Source organism: Salmo salar, chromosome ssa09 (assembly GCF_905237065.1).
Source record: "Salmo salar chromosome ssa09, Ssal_v3.1, whole genome shotgun sequence".
Taxonomy (NCBI): Eukaryota; Metazoa; Chordata; class Actinopteri; order Salmoniformes; family Salmonidae; genus Salmo; species Salmo salar.
This window is the reverse complement of record NC_059450.1, coordinates 129,065,644-129,088,844: the sequence shown is the minus strand read 5'-3', so window position 1 is coordinate 129,088,844 and position 23,201 is coordinate 129,065,644. Positions and strand designations below refer to the sequence as shown.

Genomic DNA, 23,201 nt, shown 5'->3' with positions numbered 1-23,201 from the left:
GACTACAGATCTGTGAGGAGGCCAAAGGAGAGCTCTAACCTACTGTATGCTTTTGGCTGCATGACTCTCCAATACAACCCAACATTGCAGAGATATGTGCTTCCTTTCAAGCACACCCTTCTCATTAATTAACCTGTGGTGAGTTATTCACATTTTTCGATGAACAAATAAGGTTTTATATGTAAGAGGGTTAAATAAAGAGCAAAATTATTGATTATTATTATTTTGCCCGGGTCCTATAAGAGCTCTTCGTCACTTCCCATGAGCCGGGTTGTGACAAAAACTCACACTCATTATTTTGCTTAATAAATCTAGCATATATTGTGTGTGTGGCAGGCTTACAATGATGTCAAAAAACAACATTTGTGAGTGCGCTGACCCTGGTGCTAGAGGGGGTACGCAGATGGAGGTTGAATGTTTGAAGTAGACTATCCAAAATAAGACATTCATGTAGGCCTAATAGCCTTTGCCTGGCTACCCTTGCTCCGGACAAACGCTATGACACGCTCACGGACGTTCGTTTCTTATGTAGCAAACGACAGAGCAGCGGGAAGAAGTTACTGTGAATCGAATCGTCAGGCTAATATAGCCTAACCAACATTTCCACTCTATTATGTAATTCATTTTAACTGGACAATGCAATCTCCCTCCCTGCGGAGGGTAGGGTCCATTTCTCAGGCACACGTTACCATTATTTTATACACCCTGCGCATCCATGTGCGATTGTTTTCATTCTGACCGTGGTGAGAACGGTGCCGTGTGACGTCACGAGTTGGCGCTGCTACTGGACGTGCGCTGTTAAAATCGCTTCACACAGAAGCTGCCATTCAGTGCTGTTTCACTTTAGAAAAGGCAGCGGTGCAGGGAACAGCAGTGGAAGACGAAGCAGAGCTGCCTCCTGCACAATTTATTATAGGGTAGGTGGGTCGCAAGCCCCATTGTCCTGCGCAATAAAAACACGGAATACCCCACGTAAACCCCAACAACGGAGGACTCAAGAGTTTTGGAATAGCATTCCTTCTTACTGCAATTGCGAAATGGAAAATTCGTCTTCCAACAACCGGTTTAGGACAACAATGTTCAACCACGGTGAGTAGTCAATCCAGTCTATATAGGAAGGTGAGTGTGCCAATAACGAGCCTATGCAGGTGTACTCGGAGGAGAATGTCGGAAAACAAATCCTAATTGGTCGGTTTGTTTGCATCGCAGGTGGTTTTGCGCCCTGCTGCGTTTCGTGCGCTCCTTCGTTGGGATCGTATTTTTCTAGGCTGGCGTACAGATTGCTGGTCGCACACGTATTGTTTGTTAAAGTGGTGCCTAGAGGAATGTATAGTTATGCAATAATTATGTGACACTCACAACACAGCACACTACTATTTATGGACCAGGAGAGAGGGGAGGTAAATGACTAGTTTGTGCGAAGTGAGAAGTTCCTGGTACACCAGAAATACCCACGAAAACCCGCTCCCTGAGTCGTTATATATTTATATATTTACAGTGGTCATAAATCAGATTTATGACTTATGCTGTTTTGTTGGGCTGAGTTTGACCCTTTTAGGCAGGAAAGTAAGTGGGGGAAAAGCCATCCATACCTTCAAGTGATCGGCTATGCAGTTCACAAGAAGTGGTGGATATATAATTTCCTTGTCTAATCTGCATATTGCGTCCGCATGGTCCTAAAGCACACCGTTGCATTGTTTTGTATCACATTCCAAGGGCAAAAATGAAATGTGGTGGGGACATGTTCCCAGTGAAAGTTGCGCCCCTGACCATTGCACTAACTGACGTATTGGAGAATATCTTTCCTCCAGTTGAATAAAGCCCTTTATTCTCCAGTCAGCCTCTGGGAAACTGGCTCATCTGTGTCTACCCTGGTACTCTCTGTATCAGGGTGAGCATTGTTTTTACTCCTGACTAGGTCTTATCCAATGATGACCTGACTGTTTCTGTAGAGGGCATAGAGTTTCTTTTGCATACAACACAAGTCACGGAGTGAATGAACGTTTCACAATTCCACACTGTTTGTGTGTACTTGTGCCCGACTGTAATTATTTTCCTTTCAGCTCTGTGCCCCGATGATGCCACCACTGACAGACATCTGGTTAGTCCAGACTTTTGCCTTAAGATAAATGGGGAGATACAGTGCCTTCTGAAAGTATTCACACCCCTTGACTTTTTCCACATTTTGTTTTTGTTACAGCCTGAATTTAGAATGAATTAAATTGAGATGTTTGTCACTGGCCTTCACACAATATCCCATAATGTCAAAGTGGAAGGACGTTTACAAATGAATAAAAAATAAAAAGCTGAAATGTCTTGAGTCAATAGGTATTCAATCCCTTTGTTATGGCAAGCATAAATAAGTTCAGGAGTAGAAATGTCCTTTACAAGTTGTATGGATGCACTCTGTGTGCAATAATAGTGTTTAACATGATTTTTTTGAATGACTACCTCATCTCTGTACCACACACATACAATTATCTGTAAGGTCCCCCAGTTGAGCAGTGCATTTAAAATACAGATTCAACCACAAAGACCAGGGAGGGTTTTCAATGTCTCGTAAAGATGGATAAAAAAGCAGACATTGAATATTCCTTTGAGCATAATTAAGTTATTAATTACACTTTGGATGGTGTATCAATACACCCAGTCACTACAAAGATGCAGGCATCCTTCCTTAATCAGTTGCCAGAGAGGAAGGAAACCCCTCAGGGATTAGGCCAATGGTGACTTTAAACAGTTAGAGTTTAATGGCTGTGATAGGAGAACTGAGGATGGATCAACAACATTGTAGTTACTCCAAAATACTAACCTAAATGAGAGTGGGGGAGGAAAAAAGGAAACCTGTACAGAATAAAAATATTCCAAAACATGCATCCTGTTTGCAACAAGGCACTAAAGTAGTACAGCAAAATATTGTGGGAAAGCAATTCACTTTTTGTCCTGAATACAAGGTGTTGGGCATGCTTGTAATCGTTAAGGACTGGGGAGTTGTTCAAGATTAAAAAATAAAACATGGAATGGGGCTAAGCAGAGGCAAAATCCTAGAGGAAAACCTGGTTCAGTCAGCTGGGAGATGCATTCACCTTTCAGCAGGACAATAACCTAAAACGCAAGACCAAATCTACACTGGAGTTGATCATGGATGTACTTGACTGCAGCGGGCAGGGTCAGCTGACGGTCATGTATTCCTTTATATGGTATAAGTAGACCGAAACAGTGGCTTTTTCTCAGTCCATTGTCCCTTTTCCAAATACAGGTTGTAGGTTTTTGTGAACTCAACGATCATCACTACATTGTATTACTTTCTGAGACCGAGCAAGGTTTTAATTTGGCCGCCTTCTTCCTTCCATTTTTAGTTGTCAACGGTCCCTGTTTATAGTAGCTCAAATTGGACTCTACGCCTGTGTAATTAACCCATTAACTGATTTTAACAAATTAGAAATTGGCTCTTGCTTAAACAAGTACAAATATAAGACCCAACCTTTTGATACCCAACCCAAAACATTGGGAAGGAACCCTACTACTTTACAGTAGGATGTTAATGTAGTCCAGCTGGGAAAACATCCAGTCGAGACTGACCAGAGGCCCGAGTTCAAATACTATTTGAAATCTTACAAATTCTCTAAGAGTTTAATTGAGCCTGTCTGAAGTGCCATATGGGGGGGTTAGCAATTTTGGAACTATCCCAATGACTCCACTGCACCAGGCAAGCTCAATCAAGCGTGGCTAAAAGTATTTGTAATTAAACAAATGCCATTTGAACCCATGCCTGCTGATGGCGGGCCCAGTCATAGTGGCTAGCGGTGGACATTCCTCAGTGGGCTCTCGTTGGAGAGACACAGCCATCCCAGACCACTGTGGCCTCGCATACAGCATCATGGTTAGAGAGGCACTCCATGTAGGTCATCACACAATCCACACTGAAATCAAGAAGGCCAGGCATTATATTATCAGTACAGCCATTGTTACAACAAAATACCAAGTCTATATACTGTATGTACAGTACCAGTCAATAGTTTAGACACAACTACTCATTCCTTGGTTTTCTTTATATTTTCTACATTGTAGAATAATCTTGAAGACATCAAAACTATGAAATAACACATGGAATCATGTAGTAACCAAAAAAGTGTTAAACAAATCAAAATATATTTTAGATTCTTCAAAGTAGCCACCCTTTGCCTTGACAGCTTTGCACACTCTTGGCATTCTCTCAACCAGCTTCATGAGGAATGCTTTTCCAACAGTCTTGAAAGAGTTCCCACATATGCTGAGCAGTTGTTGGCTGCTTTTCCTTCAATCTGCTGTCCAACTCATCCCAAACCATCTCAATTGGGTTGAGGTCAGGTGATTTGTGGAGGCCAGGTCATCTGATGCAGCACTCCATCACTCTCCTTCTTTGTCAAATGGCCCTTACACAGCCTGGAGGTGTTTTGGTTCATTGTCCTGTTGAAAAACAAATGATAGTCCCACTAAGTGCAAACCAGATGGGATGGTGTATCACTGCAGAATTCTGTGGTACCAATGCTGGTTAAGTGTGCCTTGACTTCAAAATAAATCACTGACAGTGTCACCAGCATAGCACCCGCACACCATCACACCACCTCCATGCTTCACAGTGGGAACCACACATGCAGAGATCATCCGTTCACCTACTCTGCATCTCACAAAGACCTAGCGGTTGTAACCAAAAATCTCAAATTTGGACTCATCAAACCAAAGCACAGATTTCCACTGGTCTATTGTTCATTGCTCGTGTTTCTTGGCCCAAGCAAGTCTCTTCTTATTGGTGTCCTTTTTAGTAGTGGTTTCTTTTGCAGCAATTCGACCATGAAGGCCTGATTTTTCAATTGTCTCCTCTGAACAGTTGATGTTAAGATGTGTCTGTTACTTGAACTCCGTGAAGCATTTATTTGGGCTGCAATTTCTGAGGCTGATAACTCTAACTTATCCTCCTCAGCAGAGGTAACTCTGGGTCTTCCTTTCCTGTGGCGGTCCTCGTGAGAGCCAATTTCATCATAGCACTTGATGGTTTTTGCGACTGAACTTGAAGAAATGTTCAAAGTTCTTAATGTTCCGTATTGACTGACCTTCATGTCTTAAAGTAATGATGGACTGTCGTTCCTCTTTGCTTATTTGAGCTGTTCTTGCCATAATATGGACTTGGTCTTTCACCAAATAGGGCTATCGTCTGTATACCACCCCTAACTTGTCACAACACAACTGATTGGCTCAAATGCATTAAGAAGGAAAGATATTCACTTTTTTTAACAAGGCACACTTGTTAGTTGAAATGCATTCTAGGTGAGTACCTCGTGAAGCTGGTTGAGAGAATGCAAAAAGTGTGTCAAGCTGTCAAGGCAAAGGGTGGCTACTTTGAAGAATCTCAAATATAAAATATATTTTGATTGGTTTAACAAATTTTTTTTTGTTGCTTAACCCATATGGAATCACGTAGTATTTCATAGTTTTGATGTCTTCACTATTATTCTGCAATGTAAAAAATAAAGAAACCCTGGAATGAGTAGGTGTGTCCAAACTTTTGACTGGTACTGTATGTAGGCTATCCCCATCTTATGAGATGTCTTACTGTCTTGGAAGACATTTTGTGACATGCCTTGCCAATTGCCTCAGACTTTGAGGTAACGCATTTAAATCAGTGAAACGGTAGATGGACACAATTGATGGAATTCACTTGCAGGGCATTGCAGAGGGACTTCGACCTAAATTTGTATTTTACCGCAAATCTTGTTTTTAAAGAGAACAAACGTGCATCCCTTTGGTCAACTGTGGGGATAATTGCGTGAGTGTGGATTAGGAACGGCTGTGTCTGAAGTGATCATAGCATACATACATGGTGGTGGTGTGAGTCTGTAATCTCCTTATACCAGCTCCACATGTCCCCCTCTGCTCTGGAGTGCGTGCTCTGTAGCCTCCATGTAAACCCAGCAGCCCTTTCTCTGCCTTGCTTTACATAGTTGTTAGAAAAAGTATATCATATTAAGAGGTGCATGGAAGGTAAACTGTGTACTGAATAGAACATCTCCAGCACACTGGTGATATTGAGTCTCTGCCTTGCTTTCAGTCAGGCTACATTTTCCTCAGAAGGCCTGGGTAGGAATTGTGGGTTTGATGTCGCTGGCTGGCGCCCAGCCTAAACTTAGAAATATGTCGAGCCACTGCCCCTTTTGACGTAGTATGCTGTGTATAGTTTAAGCTGTAAGCACGCACAGTCTCTAGTACACACAAGTATGTGCATACTTTTCTCTCCCTCACACACATTTTATCTATTCATGCACGCGCACACACACTTGCTTCCTCACACTCCCCTTGTGTTTTTCTCGCTCTCTCACACATTCTCACACATTGCAATTTGTTTAACAGCTAGTGGCTTTTAATAGCCATCAACAGCTGGTTAGTCAGACATTGTATCATCAACGTTGATAACGATGCTTTCTTCTCGTCTCCCTGGGTCTGGCTAACAACCAGACTATCCAAGAACGAACCACACTGGGAGCTACATCAGTATTATGATTCCGAGGTTATGACACTGAGATGTTATCTCCAGTACATCCAAGCCAACACCACAACCTGAACCTAACAGTATCGTATAATCCAGATCAAACACAGGTTGAGATTAACATATGTTATGGACAGTCTCTGGATTTGATAGAATGGAATTTTAAATGTTGTAAATTTATGTTTTCCTTTTTGATTTTTTCCCTGTATCCATCAACCTGCGTACGTGTGTGGAATCTGGAACCATCTGCTTCTCTGCCATCCCATCCAATCTTCCTCTGGACAGATGATGAGGTAAGAAGACATTATTTTTCTTTTACTCAGCCTCCTACTGTACACATTGCATCACCATTGGTGATGTTGATTGACTGGCCTGATAATGACCTCTTGGTCCAGAACTTTTGAGCTACTGAATAGGCCTGCAAGTGACTGATACCTTGGTGTTTTGGTAAAAGGGAAGCTATCTGTAGTAGGGAAAGGGAACATTTTATTTTTGACAGTGAAAGGTGTTGAGTTGGGTAATGAATGTTTGCTGAGAGGATTTGTGTTGGCCTCCACATACCTGACAGGGTATAAGGTGTACTGCTGTGTGGAAATGGGTGTGGTCTGGTGTTGAACTCAGTTTTTCTAGTCTCATGTCCCAAGCAAGGTGACAGCTGAGATGAGCACCAGGTCTGTTTTTGACCCCATGCATGTAGGCGAGTGATGGCACCAACAATTCCACTGTCCGTAGCTTCCCGTGAGGGATGGAGCCCGGTCACACTCACACAAACACACATCCAAGTGTTGTCTACATCCCACGGCCCTACAGCTGTTTGGAGGGAGAGTTTTGTTTCCAAACACAGCAGAGTGGGTCCGTATGAGTGTATGTGAAGGAGCTGTTCCTTCCTCTAAGCAGCATTCCTTACCCCTGGGACACAAAGCTACTGTAACTGCTGCAGCACCGAGAGGGAACGCCCAGAGAGGAATTCTCAGTTCTCTACGGGATCCAGTCATGAGCTACAAAGAGAGTAGAGAGCCATGTGATTGAGTCATGAGCTAGAGGCTAGAGAGCCACTGGATCTACTGAGGGTTTAGGTTTAAGCAAAAGCCCCTTCTGGGTATGAGAGAAGATCGATGTTGAGGTCTTCAGATCCATGAATGCATTCCCTGATCATTAAACTTCACCGACAGTTTGATCACAAACTTCAGCTCTGCAGTGTAGCCTATACTCTTCCACTGTGACCATCCCTGGCTTCAGCCCAGCCCATGCTGGACTCTGGGGTGTGGTGGGGCGAGAGGGTGACTGTGGTTTCCTGTCTCTCTAGTTGTGAAAAGACACACACGCATACAAACACACATTTTCTAAGTGATGATGTCATCACTGTCCCTGGACAGTGCCAGTTCTGGGCAGGGAAGCACAGTGACTAACCACAGATCTCTTCACTGTCAACGAGAACCATGGTTTCTCTCTCTCTCTCTCTCTCTCTCTCTCTCTCTCTCTCTTTGTCGGTCTGTCTGTGGCTTATAGTCAACCCAGCATTAGGCCTATATCCCTCGCCTTCAATTACAGCCTGTCACTGTGGCCATGGTGGAGGGAAGAGGCTATAGTTAGACTTTATTAGCCTATTAGCTACTGCAGTGGATGGATGCTGGGTGTTTTCCTTCCCTGTGTGTGCGTGCCACTGGGTATCCTGTGGACGTCAAATGTGTGTGTAGCCACACCCTGTGCATCCCTCGCATGATTGACAGCTGTAAACCAGTGACGCCAGTTAAGTGACAATGCCTGTAAAAATAGATGTGTGAGGTGTCGCCACCAAGCATGCCTAGCAGGTTGGTTTTGATATTATCATTTGCTATTGGTGTGCTGTAACTACTCAAAAGTACTTTTATCTAGATCAGGCCACATCAACTATAGTGCCCCCATTGTTCCCTTTTATTTTTTTCAGGCAAATTGTAGTTCTGCTGAGAGCAAACTTGAATGTTGAAAATTCTGTGCAACTTCCAGTGCATGTTTACTGTTGACACCTGAGGCTCTACCTGCTTTAAGTTACAGTTAACAGTGGCCAAGTAGGCTACTGTGGCTATTTGATCATAATCTAGGCCTACCAGAGTGGCCTACCATCAAAAACAATGGAGAAAATGTATCCCGTAGCTGTTCTATCTCCATGTTAAAATGTTATCTCTTGTAGGAAGTAATCACTCCCCTATTGCTGACTACAAATTATGTATAACTGGGCTGATGACTCACTAACTAGCAAAGGATATGAACAAAATGTGCACACGATCTCAAAACAAGCGCATCTACTCAAGACCACAGCTGTAAACACAGTCCAGTTCAAAGTAACCGCCACAGATCCATATGGCAAAGGTCTATTTGCATATAGGCCTACTGTAGCTCTGATTGTCTATGCCAGAGTCTGTGTAGAGTACGGGCTGAGTCGTGTGCAACATCACAATTGTCACAGTAAAGGGAAACGTTGATAGTGTTAACTAAACAGGGGAAACTCTAGAAACTTGAGTGAAGTTCAGTCTTGTGCTTCTCTCTGTGGGCTTGTATTTATTCTGCGCTCTGAGCGACTGCGCGCCCGTGCGCAGCTTAGAGGGAGCGTTAAGTGTACTATGATTAAAACTCATATCAAAATTTAGAGTAATGAATTCTATACAGTACAGATGAATTACTGCATGGATTGAAATCTGTCACCCAATACTCTACATTATCTTAGCTTTACCTATATCTGAGGACCCATGCCAAACAATGGAGCCATTCTACTTCATATCACCAGGCTTTGGGTCACTAGCTAAGTGGGTGGCGTACTGTCACTGCAACCAGAGTTGTCATTGTGTGTTCATCTCAGTGGGGAAGTGCTTGGGCTTAATTCTTCTCTCAGCTCTGTCTGGGGAAATGTGGCGTGTGATTGTGACATTGCGATTCGGACACCAAGTCTCTAGCGGTGGCATTTTGTGACAGACCACCCTCAGGCTCTCAGTTTGACACCAGGGTGGGGACACAATTGAGTTAGGAGCTGCAAGACACGCGACACCCAAGGTTGTGGGAAGTCAAGAGCAGAGTGAAACTAAGTGTCACTGAAGAACTTAGAATCGGCTCTCCGTGAGTCTGAATGGGTCCTCAGTTGAAGTTATCTAACCACCACTGGTGTCTGCCTCTCATGTCAGGAGTTAAGACTGTGTCAATGTAGAACTTACAATGATCTACTACACTACAGTACACGGGGCATCACTATTCCTTGTCTCTGTCCCCACCTCTAGCCTCCATGTAGCAGAGTGGTGTGGTCCACTCTGGGGGGTAGAGAATTAACTGGACCCATAAATCCACCCCAGGGGATGCTGGGTAATGAGAGATGACACTAATGACGACCTCCAGGTTGTTTTGATGCTAGAGCACATAACCCTTCCAATGCCTTGAAGGATGTTTTGTTGTGGATATGTAGCGGTGTCTAGCACCTGAAAGAATATCCTCTTGATGGACAATAAACATTGTCATTATCAATGTTCCTCATTTGTTTCCATATGGAAGTGGTATGATATAGATTTGAAATACAAGTCAAGCTGGATGTAAAGTCAGACGAAGGCTCAACACTTTACAACCTCACTTCCTGTGATCAGTCACTACTTCCTGTCCCGACTAGGGCCTGTTAGTTCAGCAGACTCAGGGCTCGGTCCCCATCCGGCTCCACAGATGTCCCATGTCAGTCTGGCCCTATTTGAGCCTCCATTTCCCCAGGCTTTCAGTCGACCCGGGCATTCCTTGGAACCCCCAAAGAAGTGTCCCCAGCAGCCCCTGCCAAGCCTCTATCTCCCCTCTGTCCCCCCCACCAGAGAGGGGCCTGGCTATAAATATACCCCAGCTCGATTCCCATGGCCCGTACTGGGGTCCCAGTACGGGGGGGTTTATCACCAGGCTTGAACCAGAGAAGCCACTATCCTGCTCAAGCTACCCCAGAAAGGATGAGACTCCTGGGGGAAGAGGGTTCTGATTTTGATGGGTGGCGCTGGAGGTGAAGGAGGATTTGGGGTAAGTCCTCTGCAGTTTAAATGTCTAGGTCAATTTCTTTCCTTTTTTGAAGGATGAGCCTTAAAACATGTCTGTTGTCCATTTATCCCTGTTGACATACAGTATGTTGGGTAGTTTTCTGACAGTGACTGCATTGGAGCTGCAGAGAAAGCGGATGTCTGGTCTGCGTGTGAATCGTTACATTTACATTTTAGTCATTTAGCAGACGCTCTTATCCAGAGCGACTTACAAATTGGTGCATTCACCTATAATATCCAGTGGAACAACCACTTTACAATAGTGCATCTAAATCTTTTAAGGGGGGGGTTAGAAGGATTACTTTATCCTATCCCAGGTATTCCTTGAAGAGGTGGGGTTTCAGGTGTCTCCGGAAGGTGGTGATTGACTCCGCTGTCCTGGCGTCGTGAGGGAGCTTGTTCCACCATTGGGGTGCCAGAGCAGCGAACAGTTTTGACTGGGCTGAGCGGGAACTGTGCTTCCTCAGAGGTAGGGAGGCGAGCAGGCCAGAGGTGGATGAACGGAGTGCCCTTGTTTGGGTGTAGGGCCTGATCAGAGCCTGAAGGTATGGAGGTGCCGTTCCCCTCACAGCTCCGTAGGCAAGCACCATGGTCTTGTAGCGGATGCGAGCTTCGACTGGAAGCCAGTGGAGAGAGCGGAGGAGCGGGGTGACGTGAGAGAACTTGGGAAGGTTGAACACCAGACGGGCTGCGGCGTTCTGGATGAGTTGTAGGGGTTTAATGGCACAGGCAGGGAGCCCAGCCAACAGCGAGTTGCAATAATCCAGACGGGAGATGACAAGTGCCTAGATTAGGACCTGCGCCGCTTCCTGTGTGAGGCAGGGTCGTACTCTGCGAATGTTGTAGAGCATGAACCTACAGGATCGGGTCACCGCCTTGATGTTGGTGGAGAACGACAGGGTGTTGTCCAGGGTCACGCCAAGGCTCTTAGCACTCATCTATTCTGTGTTGAGCTGAATTCTCTTCTCTAGAGTTGGATTTGTTATGTAGTTGTTGCTGCATTTTCACACACAACACATGCTAAATTCCAGTAACTTCTAGATTTGGGTTTTGGGGGAATCCTTTTCAATCCCAGCAACTGTTTACTGCAAACCAAGAACAAACAGACACTGATCCATAATTCTTTGCATGCATGCTCTCATTCTTTCTGACAAACTCCCTGTCTATATGCCATTGCTAAGTTCTGCTGACTTCTATATAGACAGAATTCCCATCTAAGCTGTGTATCACAGAGGGAGTTAAATGTGAGGATTGATTGACTGTTGTGTGTGCTGAGATTTGAGGCTCTGAAACAGACACCCAATCCTGTTAGTCTGCCTTATGGGGATGTAAGTGATGGAACACTAACTACAACGCTGCTCTCTGCATTCTAACATCCAGACATTCTATCACTCCAACTGAATGAAGCAGAGCAGACTGACTGAGTCACTCCCTGTCAGACTGAGACAGTGGTATATCTGATCTGCAGTATGGTAACTATACATGACTGTCTGTGAGATCCTGTTTAAGCTAATAAGACTGGCTGAGACTGATTTGTGAAGCAGTTGGTGTAGAACCGTTACTGACATCTCTCTGTGGTTTGTTCATGAGCCAAACAATGTTTCTAACATGTAATTGCTGCACAAAGATCACTCAATGGTGTGTGACAATGACCTCCAGAGTTTTTCCGTCTCAGCCTCTCGGGAATAAACCTCAACAACAAACCCAAGTGTGGCGTTTCTGCTACAGCCGAGCGTGTGTGCGTGCGCGTGTGCGTGCGTGTGATGAGGTGATAGGTGGTGCTTCTGGAATCGGCAAGGCTTAATGCTACCCAGCTGCAGGCACACCCTTAAACACTTCCAGATGCACCAGGTCAGCATGTGGAAATGAGCCTAGAGGAGAAAGATGGATGATAATCGAGAGAATGATAGATGAGTGGCGAGCAGATGAAGAGCATAGAGGAGAGACAGACCAGGGACCACACCAACTAAGCCACTGGCATCCAGTGTGCCTAGACTGAACCAAACCACTAGTTACTCAATAGTCATTCCATCCCACCCATCGGAGACAGACAGGAGGGCAGCTCCTGCATGGTGATGATTTAGAGGCTTGGTGTAGTAGCATGGAATGCGGTAGCGTGCTGTGACATGATGACAGGAGGGAGGTAGGGGTGACGGGGAAAAAGAGTGTAGACGGCACCATTTGTGTATGGGAACATTAGGATGGGATGTTTTGGTGGAGCTACTACATTTAGGATGCATCTCAATAGTCAGATAACAACATGTCTTCAATGCAATGACACAGGTATTGGAGGCTAGACTGATTCACAGAACTCCCATGGAGTCTCAGCCCAGTGAGGTGTGTAGGGGGACAGTAGCAATAGTAGAAGTCAGTCAGTGAGGTGTGTGTGTGATCCGTGTTGTTTCCTTGGCTTTGAACGGCTGCCCTTTGAACCTTCAAGTTGCCACACTACCCTCCCTGTCATTTAGACACAGCCAAAATTAACAGGAGACCCCAGCATCTCTCTGAACACACACACTCACACACCCCTCTGTCCCACTCTCTCACACACACACACACACCCTCTGTCGCACACACACACACACCCACCCTCTGTCTCACGCGCACACACACACCACTCCATCCCACTCACTCAAACACACGGCTCATAAAAATGCACCTGGTCCTAGCCTGTCCATTACACATGGGATAGATTGCCCACGCTGTTTACATCTAGTCCAATACTGTATCCCTACTACTGTAGGTTTGTCTCAGTACTGTATCCCTGTCTGTTAGGCTCACCCCAATTAGTTGACTGGTCGATTGTTTTGCTGTTGGTCAACCGAGATTGTTTTAGTCGCTCAGTAACAAATATGTTTTTATGCATGATCTGAAAATGTGATTGGAGGCTCCATATGGAGGGTGTGATGCAATTGCAGAGCCTCCAGAGGCCAAATTGAGCTCTGTACCGCATCGCCATGCGCCTCCCAAATGTTTTAACAATCCGGAGGGCTCTGTATAGCTCTGCATTGACATGATTGGTTGACGGTAGGTGGGGACAAAAAATGTAGAAAACACTCTCACTTTCTTGACAACAGCTCTGCACTGCTCCGCAAAGTGCAAGAAGTAGGAATTCCCTGACTTTTGCTGAGGCCATATCACCATAAATGTTGTATGGCCAATGCAGACGTCGGATTGACCATGCGCCTAGATGCACAATGCACTCTCTCCAGAATGCGCGCTCTCCTGCCAATTTGTGGACATTCATTGTTTCTTAACTTTTGTGAATTGTTTGCATTTGATTGTTAGTCTATCAATTCCCCATTACATATCACCAGTAATACATGTACTGTTCAATCCTATCATTTCTTATCTACAATGTTTGTTACTTTGGTTATGGTAATTTCTGTTAATGCATTCAATATTATTATTCCAGTCTTACCGTTATCATTGTCGGAGTGGACACATTGTTTGTAGAGGACACAACCTATTCTACACTTGTGAGAAAAAACGTTTTGGTTTATTTAATTTACGAGTTCTGTCAATTTCGTTTGGATACTCCTGTCAATGTAGAGTGGACGTGCACGCATAGAAGTAGGCCGATAGGCTACCTGGCCGGTGTGAAAATGTCGGCATATAAGTGTTCCCATTTGGGGATCTGATAGTATTTCTGATTGGCTTAACGCACCACCACTAATGATGACCTGTGGAGCTTCTCAAAGTAAGATTTTCTTCACCTCAAACAGCGAGCAAATGAGAATTACAATAGTTCCTCAATGTATTTAAAAAGTATTTCCAGCTCTCTCCCTTCCAGTAACCACTCAGCGTGAGAAGGGATAATGTCATGCTCTGATCTAGTGGAAATGTCATAAAATAGGCCTACCTGATTTCTTCTTATTTTGCTTGACTTGGACTGAAATGGGTACCGGTACTCATTTTGGGTGCTGGTACTGTTTATATTTAGGTGCAGGAGCTCCACAATACTTTTGAGCTAATATTCTATAAGAGGTGCCGGAGCTCAAGCAGTAGACCATTTTGAGGTGTCGGTACTCAGTTCCAGTAAGCTCCTGCCCAAGTCAGGCACTGATTCTTATCCCTTGCACAAACAGCCTACAGCTGTGTCTGTCCCGAGCTCACTGCTGGGAAACTCTGAGGGCCCAGAATATTTTATACAATGTTTCAAGTTCATTGGCTACACATGGCCTGTCTTCAATGTGATTTATAGGATATTTATTTTTATCAGGATGTTTAATTCTTGGAGGATGCAATGTTTTTATCTGTTGGCTTCATGTAAGCTATTTTTACATGGTTGGCAATGCAATAGAAGTTACTTTTTAGGTTTGCATAATTTTCATTTAGATTTGGATCGAATTTTGATTAACCACATGACAATGATTTTGAGATATGGAGACGTTTATTATAAATGAAACTTTTTCACATTTGCTTTTGAAAACCATAACTGCCACACAGATTGGTAGATATGGTAAGATAAATTGGCATTTGACATAAAAGGTTGCCGACTCCTCCTTATGTAGCCTATTACCGGCAACTTCAGGAGAGTAATGGCAGAATCTGCAAAAGCCAGCAGGAGTGGGAGGAGAACAGTTGGGTCAGGCAAATTTTTATTTGTAATTTTTTTATTTTTTTTATTATTTAATTTTGTTCCCTGCTTATCTAGATCTCTGGCACCCTCTTGAGGCTTTTGTCTTATTTCATTAAACCATAAGCTTTAAGCATCAGACAAGCTCAATGCATATAGTTGATTTTATTCGAACGCAGGGTGTGTCTATATATGGGAAAAATACGATTGATTGGTTGAAAGAACAAGATTTTTGTTGTTGTTGTTAGAACAGACAGTAGGGCTGTCCCCAAGGTTCAGTATTACAAACCCACAGTCAGCCTCATACACACAGACAAACCTACAGTAGTACAGACAGGGATACAGTATTGAGACCAACCTACAGTAGGGCTGTCCCCAACAACAATCTATATAAAATATATACAGTTGAAGTTTACATACAGTTAGGTTGGAATCATTAAAACTCATTTTTCAACCACTCCACAAATTTACTTTTAACAAACTATAGTTTTGGCAAGTCGGTTAGGACATCGACTTTGTGCATGACAAGTAATTTTTCCAACAATTGTTTACAGACTGATTATTTCACTTATAATTCACTGTATCACAATTCCAGTGGGTCAGAAGTTTACTGTGCCTCTTAAACAGCATGGAAAAATTCCAGAAAATGATGTCATGGCTTTAGAAGCTTGTGATAGGCTAATTGACGTCAATTGGAGGTGTACATGTGGATGTATTTCAAGGCCTACCTTCAAACTCAGTGCCTCTTTGCTTGACATCATGGAAAAATCTAAAGAAATCAGCCAAGACCTCAGAAAAAAATTGTAGACCTCCACAAGTCTGGTTCATCCTTGGGAGCAATTTCCAAACGCCTGAAGGTACCACGTTCATCTGTACAAACAATAGTACGCAAGTATAAACACCATGGGACCACGCAGCCGTCATACTGCTCAGGAAGGAGACTCGTTCTGTCTCCTAGAGATGAATGAACTTTTTGGTGAAAATCAATCCCAGAACACCAAAACCGCCATAAAGCCAGACTATGGTTTGCAACTGCACATGGAGATAAAGATCGTACATTTTGGATAAATGTCCTCTGGTAGGATGAAACAAAAGTGTTTGGCCATAATGACCATTTATGTTTGGAGGAAACAGGGGGAGGCTTGCACGCCGAAGAACACCATCACAACCGTGAAGCACGGGGGGTGGCAGCATCATGTTGTGGGGGTGCTTTGCTGCAGGAGGGACTGGTGCACTTCACAAAATAGATGGCATCATGAGGTAGGACAATTATGTGGATATATTGAAGCAACATCTCAAGACATCAGTCAGAAAGTGAAAGCTTGGTCGCAAATTGGTCTTCCAAATGGACAATGGCCCAAAGCATACTTCCAAAGTTGTGGCAAAAGGGCTTAAGGATAACGAAGTCAAGGTATTGGAGTGGCCATCACAAAGCCCTGACTCAATCCTATAGAAAATGTGTGGGCAGAACAGAAAAAGCGTGTGTGAGCAAGGTGGCCTACAAACCTGACTCAGTTACACCAGCTCTGTCAGGAGGAATGGGCCAAAATTCACCCAACTTATTGTGGGAAGCTTGTGGAAGGTTACCTGAAAAGTTTGACCCAAGTTAAACAATTTAAAGGCAATGCTACCAAATACTAATTTAGTGTATGTAAACTTCTGACCCACTTGGAATGTGATGAAATAAATAAAAGCTGAAATAAGTCATTCTCTCCTATTATTCTGACATTTTAAAATTCTTAAAATAAAGTGGTGATCCTGACTGACCTAAAACAGGGAATTTTTACTAGGATTAAATGCCAGGAATTGTGAAACTGAGTTTAAATGTGTTTGGCTAAGGTGTATGTAACTTCAACTGTATATGCACAAGTTCTGACATCGGAAACCAAACCACAAAACAGTCTAGATTTTGTAAATATTTACAACATATGTAGTCTTCCATGCAGTGCTGGCTACGGCTGGGTTACTTAATGTAATAAATCGGTAGCGGCCAGTCTAGTCCCAGCTATTTCCTTCGTCTTTTGACAGATGGTTTTTCATAATAGTTGACATTTCTGTAATTATCAATATTACTTACTTAGACAGATGCCCTGCCACAGGCAGTTTGGGCTGTGTTTGTGTAAGATTAGAGTTTTGTTGAGATAAAGAGTATCAACAGGAATTTGATATGTTCCTTCTGGCTACTGTTCTATTCATCTGTAATAACAACAATAGCACCATTCCTGTCTGATTGTCTGTGCTGACAAGTATGAGATGTTAGCATTATGAGTAAGGAGGACCACATTGCAGTTGTTTTACCTGTCCTGTGTCTGAATGAAAATATGAATCCAAAGAGAAGCGTCCAGTCACTTTTCTCAGTGTGTGTGATGGAGCCAGGGGCATTGTGTGTGTGTGTGTGTGTGTGTGTGTGTGTGTTTTTGGTAGTGAGTGACTTGGGTGCAGAACAACACTCAACATGTCTCATTGAGAGATCAAAGAGGAGGAGACATGTTGCTCCTGGTGCCTCTAAGGAACACAGAATTCCAAACTGTGGCCTCTCTTCCTGTTCTCCCTCCCTCCCCTCTTCATTTCCCCCTCTACCGCTCTCTCTTTTTGTCCTGCATAAAATAGAAGTGATCATCTTACACACACATTGACACACACACCCTGACATGTCTGTGGCATCTTGACCTCCCTGTTATCCTGTAGCACAACCCTGACCACATTCCATATCACTCCCAGATTCCAGCCCTCTTTCATAGCTCTGCGCCCTCGCTGTCAGGGATCTGAGAAAGACACACGTGCGTGCGTGCGCGCGCGCGCGCGCGCGCGCACATAAACACACACACGTAACAGCTCATTTATGTCTTTGGTTGCTCTGTTTTCTTATGCTGTGTGTGTGGCATACTGAAGCTAATTTATTACACCATTCTGCTGTGTGAATTCACTTGAGTTGTTTCTTCGAAGGGTACAGAGAGGACACAGACCCTGGATGCCCATTCCTGGGTTTACATTTATATACACCTACTAAAGACAATATTCAACTAATTGCTTCCTCGCTTCAACCAGTAAAACTTCTTAAACCTCTTCCATCTCTTTTTAGACTCTGGCCATTTTAAGGGGAGCTGGGAAAACATCCGGGGAGGAGACCGACTGCTAGGTCTAGGGTTAGGCCTTGCCATGGGCAACCCTTTAATGAAGTGATCGAGAGTAGAGCAGCAGTAACCTCTCTTAAAGAACGGGTCCCGGAGTTAACTTAACTATGATCTATTCTTCTCACTGGTCTCTGTCCAATTCAATGTCCTCCCCAGTCACTTTCAAAGGGAATGTCTTTGGAAAGAGCAAATGATGTTAAGTGTTTGACAAACAGCTTGTTAGAAAAATATTGATCAAACTTAAACCTGGTCCGAAGAAGACTGTTGAAGAATGTGCTTGCTTATAAACAGGTTGGTTGTTAAGCAACAAAACCGACGCATGCGGAACTATGGGGCAAAACAGGCTGGGTTGGCTTAGATTGACAAGTAAATAATAGTTTCCAATGTTTATTAAAAACATAAGTTGCACAATGAGCACTTGTCTCTCAAATACATCATTACAGTTGTTGGTTAGCTAACTACCTAACACATTTTTGCCATATTAGCAAAGACGTGAAATCAGTCAAAAACAAAAACATGGTATCAAGATCAAACGAGCCACTTACGATTCACAACTTGGTAGTTTCTTGTCGTTGTTGCTAGCGATCTGGCCATCCATAACAGCACACGGATTTAAGCCCCTTTTTGAAGCGTTCGCATCATATTCATGACGTTGTCAGCTCTGTCACCCTCTTTCCTCAGAATGTATCGTGTGTGTGTGTGACAACATTAGCTGCAGTACCCCCTTACAGTGGAATAATTTCCACCATCCATGAATCTCAAATCAAATTCTATTGGTCACATACACATATTTACCAGACGCTATTGCGGGTGTAGGAACACAAGCATTTCGCTATCTACTGCACTGTTGGAGCTAGGATCTAACAATACACAAATATAAAAGTACTATATAAATATTAGGACGAGCAACAACTGAGTGGTATTGACTAATATACAGTATAAGATGAGTAAAGTAGTATGTAAACATTATCAAAGTGACTAGTGTTCCATTATTAAAGTGGCCAGTAGCCCCCGGGTGGCGCAGTGGTCTAAGGCACTGCATCGCAGCTGTACCACCAGAGATTCTGGGTTCGAGTTTCCTCCGACACATTGGTGCGGCTGGCTTCCGGGTTGGATGGGCGCTGTGTTAAGACACGGTGCGTCTTGGTTGGGTTGCGTTTCGGAGGACGCATGGCTCTCGACCTTCGCCTCTCCCGAGTCTGTACAGGAGTTGCAGCGATGCCGTGGCTTGGGTGGTTAATTTTGGCCTTCCTGTGATGACAGCGGATGCTGTAGGTGTCCTGGAGGGCAGGCAGTGTGCCTCCGGTGACATGTTGGGCAGACGGTACCACCCTCTGGAGAGCCCTGCGGTTTCGGGCGGTGAAGTAGGCATACCAGGCGGTGATACAGCCTGACAGGATGCTAACAATTGTGCGTCTGTAAAAGTTTGAGGTTCTTAGGGGCCAAGCCAAATTTCTTCAGCCTCATGAGGTTAGAGGCGCTAGTGCGCCTTCTTCACCACACTGTCTGTGTGGGTGGACCATTTCAGATTGTCAGTGCATTGTACGCCAAGGAACTTAAAGCTTTCCACCTTCTCCACTGCTGTCCCATCAATGTGGATAGGGGGGTGTACCCTGTGCTGTTTTCTGACGTCCACGATCATCTCCTTCATTTAGTTGACTTTGAGGGAGGTTATTTTCCTGGCACCACTCTGCCAGGGCCCTCACCACCTTCCTGTAGGCTGTCTTGTCATTGTTGGAAATCAGATCTACTACTGTTGTGTCTGCAAACTTGATTGAATTTGAGGCGTGTGTGAACGGGGAGTACAGGAGGGGGCTGAGCACGCCCCCTTGTGGGGCCCCTGTGAGGATCAGCGACGTGGTGTTTCCTACCTTCACCACCTGGGGAGACCCGTCAGGGCGGTCCAGGACCCAGTTGCAAAGGGCGGGGTTCAGATCCAGGGCCCCGAGCTTAATGATGAGCTTGGAGGGTACTATGGTGTGCTTAGCTTTAGTCAATGAACAGCATTCTCTCATAGGTATTCCTCTTGTCCAGATGGGATAGGGCAGTGCGATGGCAATTGCATTGTCTGTGGATCTATTGGGGCGGTAAGCAAATTGAAGTGGGTCTAGGGCAGGGGTGGGCATATCTTTTTTGGCTCGAGGGCCACATCGGGATTTTGAAATTCAATCAAGACGCATTTTTGGGGGGACCAATTGTTTGTTAAAATCATTTTGCAGGGGCCTCCCGAGTGGCGCAGCAATCTAAGGCACTGCATTGCAGTGCTTGAGGCGTCACTACAGACCCGGGTTCGATCCCAGGCTGTGTCACAGTTGGCCGTGACTGGGAGACCCATGAGGCGGCCGCACAATTGGCCCCGCGTCGTTCGGGTTAGGAGAGGGTTTGGCAGGCTGAGATTTCCTTTTCCCATCGCACCCTAGTGACTCCTGTGGTGGGCAGGACGCATGCATGCTGACACGGTCGCCAGGTGTACGGTGTTTCCTCCGACACATTGGTGCGGCTGGCTTCCGGGTTAAGCGGACATTATGTCAAAAAGCAGTGCTGCTTGGCTGGGTCGTGTTTCGAAGGACGCACGGCTCTCAACCTTCGCCTCTCCCAAGTCTGTATGGGAGTTGCAGCGATGGGACAAGACTAACTACCAATTGGATACCATGAAAAAAGGGGTAAAAAGCATGGATTCCAGTTGGTCAGACCTGTGTTGAATAGAGACCTTAGCACGGGTACTTCCTGTGAGTTTCTGCCTATAGGAAGAGGGGTGCAAAATGGAGTCGTTATCTGATCTGATTTGCGTTTCTCAAATTTGCTTTAAGTTCTCCAGCTACAATAAATGCGGCCTTAGGCAATGTGGTTTCCAGTTTGCATAAAGTCCAGTATAGTTCTTTTTGAGGGCCGTCGTGGTATCGGCTTGAGGGGGAATATACACGGCTGTGACTATAACCGAAGAGAATTCTGTTGGGAGGTAATATGGTTTGCATTTGATTGAAGTATTCTAGGTCGGGTGAACCAAAGGACTTGAGTTTCTGTATGTTATCACAATCACACCATGAGTAGTTAATCATGAAACATACACCCCCGCCTTTCTTCTTCCCGGAGAGTTCTTTATTCCTGTCTGCGCGATGAGAACCCAGCTGGAACCCACTCTATTAGTAATGCCTGTTAGTGGTGCACACAGGGGGATCTTATTGTTACTGCTGTGATCAATTATTCATTATCGTTGCATCCTGCCTGGGTATTGTTCTGTAGATTGCACAGCAGGGTTTTTGTTTAAAAACCAACCCAAAAAATGTGTGTGTGCAAACGGTGTTGGGACGCCCAGAGTGAATGGTAATCAGAGAGAGAGCTTTCCCAATCTGCCCAGCTTTGCTTGTTGTAAGCCCCTTGTAAGTCACTAATTCCAAGAGGACTTTGGGTAAACCATACCCCTCCTCTTCTCCCCTCTGTTCCCCTTAGCAGGGGGGCTCAGCAGCACCATGAATTCATACTACAGGTAGAGTAGAGATCCAGGGAGAACTCACGCACACATTCTGAGATTTGTGAAACTTGAAACACACATCTGCACCCAAACACGCACATCCATTAGTTGTGTCATAAGTAGAGTAAGAGGGGATCTGACTCCGGTCTCTTGTTGAGATGGACTGGAGAGGGTTCGGCTGAGAAGCTTTAGTCTGGTTTGGTGTGTCATCTTCACAACATCACAGGACTAGATATTACCCTGAGGAATAGCCCTGCTGTTGATCCATCGTGTGTGTGTGTGTGTGTGTGATAAGTTGACATGGAACTGTCAATTTCTTGAGATGGCAGGAAAAGAAGCGGTTGGTTGGCAGAAGTCAAGCAAATGATGTCCCGTCTGCATTTGATTTATGCCATGGCCCTTTGGTATGATGGTGTTAGGCTTGTAACACTCTCAGCTCACTCTGTCATACTTCAACTGAATGGCTCAGTTATAATTATTGCTGGATATACACACACCTCCCTTTTTTGTTTGTGAATGCCTTTCGGTGTGCAAGTGTACTGTACAGGCAATCGTCTCAATTACTGTATTTCAAGAAACTCTGGAATTTTAAGTGTTCTGGAATGTCCTCTACTGTTCCTCCACCATGGAAACAAGATTAAGGTTTCCATGAGCAGAGAAGTAAATGGAATGCCCTAAGTATCTTACTGCAGCACAACTCTCCTCTCCCAGAGAGGAATGCAGTCAGACGCCACTCCACCTGTTCCACTGCTGTCACGATGACTGAAGACTGGCACCTGCCCCCTTGGGCCGCCCGGCCCATCTACGATATCTATGGAACCATTGAATGTGACCAGTCAGTGTTGAGTACAGAATGAAACCCAACTGGCAAGCCATATATAAGTTATGAACACAATAAGTTGGACACAGTCTGTGCATGACTGAGGATGAGGGTCTATACTGTGTGTTTTTGTCCCATGACCACGGGGGACAGTGGATTACTGATTGTGGGTTAGGAATGACGGTTTGGTCAATTGGTCTTTCTTTATAGGATAGTAAGACGCAGCTCTTCTTCTAAAATGACCGCTGTGGACATTTTGAAACTATTACTTTGTCTTGTTGGGACATTGTTATCTCTCGGAATAGTTGCAGCATGAGTGGGCCTGGAGAGAGAAACACTGGCATTGCATAACATCACATCATAAGACAAAGACGGTGCATGTCAAACACACATTACACAAACAACGCAAACCTCATACATTACCAAGATTCCTGTGTGGTACCAAGAAGCAGTTAAATATGCTTATTTTGTCACAATAACATTAGGGATATTTGTGTCAAGTTTTGACGTTTTTTCTGGTCCAAAAACATCAGATTGTGAATAGGGCCCCAGGGTTGTTTGGGATGTTTTGGTACATTTTGCTATGACAAGTTAAACATCTTTGGATAAGTTGAACTCATTTAACAGTTGCTTCTGTTTCAC

General features: G+C 44.5%; 1 protein-coding gene across 1 annotated transcript in view; it reads left to right on the top strand.

Moving 5' to 3' along the window:
* The first annotated feature begins 772 nt into the window (after positions 1-772).
* LOC106612835 (septin-4) overlaps positions 773-23,201 on the top strand; it is an 83,615-nt gene continuing 61,186 nt past the window's right edge. Inside the window, exons 1-2 of the mRNA XM_014214399.2 lie at positions 773-1,089; positions 6,809-6,816. Coding sequence (XP_014069874.1) covers positions 1,038-1,089; positions 6,809-6,816 — 60 coding nt within the window. The 5' untranslated portion in view covers positions 773-1,037. The remainder of the gene's footprint in view (positions 1,090-6,808; positions 6,817-23,201) is intronic.